The 5,737-nt window shown below is 29.9% G+C and overlaps 1 protein-coding gene across 1 annotated transcript in view; it reads left to right on the forward strand.

Annotated features, from left to right (window-relative positions):
* Positions 1 to 5,737, forward strand: part of LOC106466680 (serine/threonine-protein kinase ATR-like) — a gene marked incomplete at its 3' end in the record, with an annotated part of 134,038 nt that overhangs the window by 98,379 nt on the left and 29,922 nt on the right. Inside the window, exons 18-19 of the mRNA XM_022394744.1 lie at positions 2,117 to 2,220; positions 3,255 to 3,353. Coding sequence (XP_022250452.1) covers positions 2,117 to 2,220; positions 3,255 to 3,353 — 203 coding nt within the window. The remainder of the gene's footprint in view (positions 1 to 2,116; positions 2,221 to 3,254; positions 3,354 to 5,737) is intronic.

Consider the following 5,737-nt stretch of genomic DNA (forward strand, 5'->3'; position numbering starts at 1 on the left):
TATATATATATACGTATATATATATATATAAACAGGGTAACATTAGAAACAATTTAATCCTTTTTTTAGGCACAAATAAGTAAGCATTATGTGAAATAAACATTTTAGATATAAATCACTCCAATGAAGTTAAGTAATAAACTGATGCTGTCAACTGCAAAAGAGAAGTTTCAATACTGTTCAGCTTTCAATTCAAGAAATTGTTATCCAACTAATGCAGATGAATGAAGCTTGTTAAATGTTTGACTATTCAAAATGAACAGTTATTCATCATCCAAAGCTTCTTTTAACCATTTTGCATTAGGTAGGTCAAAGTGTGCATGTCACAACCTTTCACAGAGCTTCATTCAAAATTTCATTAACTAGATTATTATCAATATATAAAAATAAACTTGGCATTGAAAGATAATTAATAAATCAAATTTTAATAGTATTTAAGTTTTAACTTCTTAATTTTATAAGGAAATATTTTTAAAAAAACTAAATCTTCCCCTAGTATGAGAACTGTGACATTTGTTATCTAGGTCTTCCCTCTTCTTTAATTTATTTACCATCCCTTCAAGAAGTTTGGAATTCAATGTAAATTACTCATTATAATATGGTTACTACTTAGACAAAACATAATTTTTATAGCTTTCAATCTTAGTTGGTTTCAGAGCCATAATGTAGAAAATGAGACTCCTCTCACCATGCCCATCTGTCACAGCCTTTTTCACAAATTGCCAAAAGTTCATTCAGATGCTTAATATTGTATTATGTATAACCAATAGAAAGCCAAGGTTTCAATCTATCAAATGACATATTATAGTATATTGTTTTCTGTACAGATAATTGTCAGTTTTGCTTCCAGTTCAAGTTTGATTCTCACAGGAAAGACATTGATTAGCTGAATTTCTACGGGCTCTTGTCGCATTGTTAGAAAGCAGAATAATTGTGATATTTATTCTGATTTTTGCATGTTATTATTCTGTGTTCTTTGGAGCATTATTTGATTAAATAAAAAATATTTATTACAATAGTACCATTAGTAAAAACAATGTAGGGTTAAGTGTCATTGACAGTCTACAGCAAAAAAGATGACGACCCAGATAAGTACTTTATTTCTTGTTTTCATGTGTATTCTTTATTTAGTATTATAAAAGTAACTAAAATGTAAAGATTAGAAACGTTTTAAGCTAGATAAGGTTAGATTCAGTAAAATTAATAATAATAATACTAAAAATAATTCATGAAGTACGCTTGTGAGTATCTCGCAAGTAGACCATGTGTTATGTAATTTGATAGGGTAACGTGAGTTGCACATTAGCTAAGTAATATCAAATTTTATGGTGGGAATATTAGTTTAGACACAGTTCAAAGGGAAATAAAATTTAATATCAACAAAGATGTATACTGTCACAAGTTTAAAGCTATTTAGGATAAACAAATAATGTCTCATGTTACAATCTGAAGTCATTCTAGAAAGAAAAAAGAGGTGTGGTTACAAGTTTGGTCAAATTGAGTTAGGGTAGAAAAAATAACAGAGAAAATATAGTTTGTGTTTTTTTAATTATATTTCTCTAGGAGATTTTAGGGATTATGCAAACAAAATATGAAAATTTCCACATGAAGGAAAGTATTCTTAATCTTATGATATTAAATTTATTTTGCACTCGGAGCAGTCAACACTCTAACACTATAAGTTAAACAGAAAGTTTCAGTAAAAATAATGAATTAAAAATTCTGATTTTTTATTTGCAAAAGACTTAAAGTTTACTGAAAGCTTGCCAAAATTTGTGAAGATATAAGTACTTTAAGAATTACAGTTCATATACCACCATGCTTATATGATGGTTAAAGGTTCTGTAAAATACAGGTGCCTGTCCTGATAGTGTTAAACTAAATGAATGAAATACAAAATAAGTAAAAACCAATGAAAAGAAAATACATGCAGGCATTTAAATTTTATCAGCATCTGATGTCACATCAGTTATTTGTATTTTCTTTTGTATCCTACTTTTTACAAATGGAATATCTCAGTTTTTTAAACTGTTAATTTGTGTGTTTTTTATGATAAATCAGAGATTTATAGATGGTTACAAGTTTGAAATATGTTTAACAAAACTTGTATTTATAGCACAAAAGAAAAGAAGAAAATGTAGAAGTCCTATTATATAATTTACCTTTGTTCTGTCATCTTGTGAAGCAAGATAGTGACCAAATTTCATCAGAAATTATAAGGTATGTTAGCAACAGAAATATATGTGTACAATAAGTTTTATTTTTAATGCCAAAAATTTTATTGGTTTGTTACATTTATGTCAGATTTTTATATCAAGCATTTGTCTTTGCTACAATTTAAGTAGAACTTCACTGTTATCTCTGTCATCTGTAGATAAACCATTCTTTTATCTCTTTACTTAGTATTCTTGCATATTTACATTTTTCTTTCCATTTCTATTGTCTAAGGACTAATTTCCTCATTTTAATGCTATCTGGTGGCTCAACAGTAAGCTTGAAGTCTTATAACATTAAAATTAGTGGTTTACTCCTTGCAGTTGACACATTTCAGATAGCACATTGTGCAGCTTTGCATTTCAATCAGTAAAATAAGCAAATCCTCATTTTAAGTTTAAGATAGAACTTCAAACAGTTTAAAATTTTTCAAGAGTAAAATTTAGTGATTTGAAAATGAATTTATATTCAGTTTGTCTCATGTGATTTATAAATTTGATTGCATATTTAAGCTGTGGATTTTTGAAATTTATAGAAAATCATCTATGTTATTTTGCTTATCCAATTTTCCATTTTGCCAACCTTGAATTTGTATCCAACTTAAGTCTTGACCCTTAACTCATGGATATAAAGCAACTAGTGGCTGGTTTAAGTTTGACCATGTTTTATGAATATGTAAATTCATGTAGAGTGTAAAATTATACATGGCCCTTAATTGTTCAGTTTTATATCACTGTAAAACATATCTGTGAAATTTGTATATGTTGTCAAAATGTGTAGAACTTTATTATGTAATTACACTATAAATTATTTATTGTACTTGTTAATTAAATTCAAATTCTAATGTTCTAGTTATAAGTACTGAAATGTAATTATTGTGCATTTTTTAGTTTTACAAATTTTTCATTTTTATTAGCTAACAAATATGTTTGATAAACTAATTCTGTGTGTAGATAAAACTTGAAAGAATACAGAAAATATTTCAAAATGCATTTGAGGCTGTAGCAATAGAATATTTATTTGATACATATTTTTTTCAGGTTAGCTATTGAGATGGATAATATCAAACTTCATGTTGCAGTGGCTGAAATTCTTGGGAAACTCTGTTGTATTTTGTCTGGTGAAACTGTGTTAATCAGGTTTGTTATTTACAGTTTACTGACTTTCAATACTAAATTCTGGGGTTTGATTCCCTGTGGTGGACAGAGTGCAGATAGCTCATTGTATAGCCTTGTAATAAAGCAAACAAACAATTACACTGTCAAGCTAGGTGTTCTTTGTAGTTAGTGATTGTGCATGATTTTGTTTTTGTAACTATGATGAACCTTTCTGCAGTTTGCAAATCATGGGAACTATGCATGGTTTTTGTATGTAGGCTCAGCCAGTTTCATAGACATAATAACCACCATGAAACTATACATACTGTAACTGAATGTACTAAGTGTATGTTTATGAAATTTGGCAAGCTTTTAGTAAACATTACAAGTCTGATGTACACAAAAAAAAAAATTCTCAAACAGACTTATCTCCTTTCACATAAAAGGCTATCTCAATTGTTGACTGCCCTCTAAGCATTGCTAAAAGAATTTTAGTTATCAGCATGCCAGTCTTTATACTCACTAGTTTTGCACCATTTCTGAACATGTACATATCATGTGACTACTCTCTACCAATAGTATTGTGCAACCTATAACTGCATAACCAGCTCCCTCTGCTAATCCCACTCAATTCCCACTTTCTCATTTGGCAGGACACATTTTAGACATGTGTTTAATTTTTCTGAGTGGGACTACAGTTTTTCTTTGTGTTTTGTTACCTTTTCAGTCCAAGATTAATCTCACAATATTTTTATATTTCTCATTTGTTTCCAGTTGTTTCTACAATTTTGCATTAAACTAAATTCTCACTTCCAAAATCTATGTTTTTAATATGAATTTGAGATTTAATGTGGCAGACAATGATATTCCCATCATAGATGGCACGATTTTCCAAGACACAGGATCGACTTTTTCTGCCAAGGTAGTTCAAGCATTGGTGCGCAGGGAGTTAGAGTCTTACGTTCGTCCAGCAATTTGTTTTCCTCGTCCACCTGACCATGTTTCTGAGGAGGCCTACCACCTTGAGGAAGAAAATTTGGACTCTATTATTTCAGCACCATCCTTTTTTTTTTGGTCCATTACAGTCTACACCTGTTCAAGACATTTTACCTTTCATTTTATGTTACTTTCATATTTCCTGGGCAAAGAGTATACCTGTTCCAGAAGTAAAGTGGTACCCCACAGGTGTGCTTCATTTTCATCTCCGAGCACACCCATTCATTCTGGGTGGTTGCTTTCTTTACAGTGTGGGAATCTAGCCTTTTCTGTTTCGGAAGTTGTCATTTTCTCACATTGAAAATGTATTTCCGATAAGTACTTATCTCTTCTCACATACTTCCCACCCTTCCTCCCCACGAAAACAATTGTTTTTATTCTATTACCTACTAATTCTTGAAATTGAGGATTGGGTGGGAATGAAAGAGGGAGCTAGTTATGCTATTATAGGTGATGCAATACTATTGGTGGAGAGTAGTCACATGATACAAGCACTTTCAGAAATGGTGCAAAACTGGTGGGATATGAAGACTGGTGCACTGATTATTAAATTCTTTTAGCAATACTTAGAGATAGACTTTTATGTGAGAGGAGGTAAGTATCTATCGGAAATACATTTTCAGTATAAGAAAAATGTTAACTTGTATGATAAAATATTTTTACTAGAGATTTGTTTGTAAATGTATGAAGCCTTTACTGATTTAGTCTTAGTGAAAGATCATTTTCACGCTAATGAAAAAAATTCTTTTTTCATCCTACTGTGTTCTAATTTTATAGAACCTCTCAAATGAATACTAAAAATTTTTTGAGATAAAACTGTATACTTTATCTTGTATTTTCTCAACATTACCACTAAATATAGCAAATTCATCTGTGGCAAAAGTTGAAAAATGTGAAATGAAATCAAAAATATATCGTTTTTTAGAATTTTGCAGATTGTGACAAACAATTACAATTACTTATCATAAAAACCCTAAATTCCTGACAGATTCTCTGCTACTTTCATTTAATTTTATAGCAATAAATCACTCACAAATAGCTTACCACTCTCACTACAGGCAGGTCAAAGTTTGCATGTCACATCTTTTTACAGTTATATTCAAAATTTAATTAAACTATATACAAATATAATCTTGGCATCAAAACGTAGCTAATTAATCAAATTTTAATATTATGAAAGTTTTAAGTTCTTAATTTTGGAAGGAAATATTTAAAAAAATCCTCAATCTCTCTTACCATGATAATTGTGATATTTGTTCTCTAGGTCTTCTATCTTTTCTACTTTATTTACCACCACCATGAGAAGTGTAGAATTTAACAAAAATTACTCACTATAAGGCATGCAGTAGCACTTCGATGTAGGGATGGCTTGGATTGTTCATCGAAATGGTATTGTTACGTCTCTGTATGTTTGCTTGTTAATTCCTTCA

The sequence above is a fragment of the Limulus polyphemus genome, unplaced genomic scaffold (assembly GCF_000517525.1).
Source record: "Limulus polyphemus unplaced genomic scaffold, Limulus_polyphemus-2.1.2 Scaffold2342, whole genome shotgun sequence".
NCBI classification, from domain to species: domain Eukaryota; kingdom Metazoa; phylum Arthropoda; class Merostomata; order Xiphosura; family Limulidae; genus Limulus; species Limulus polyphemus.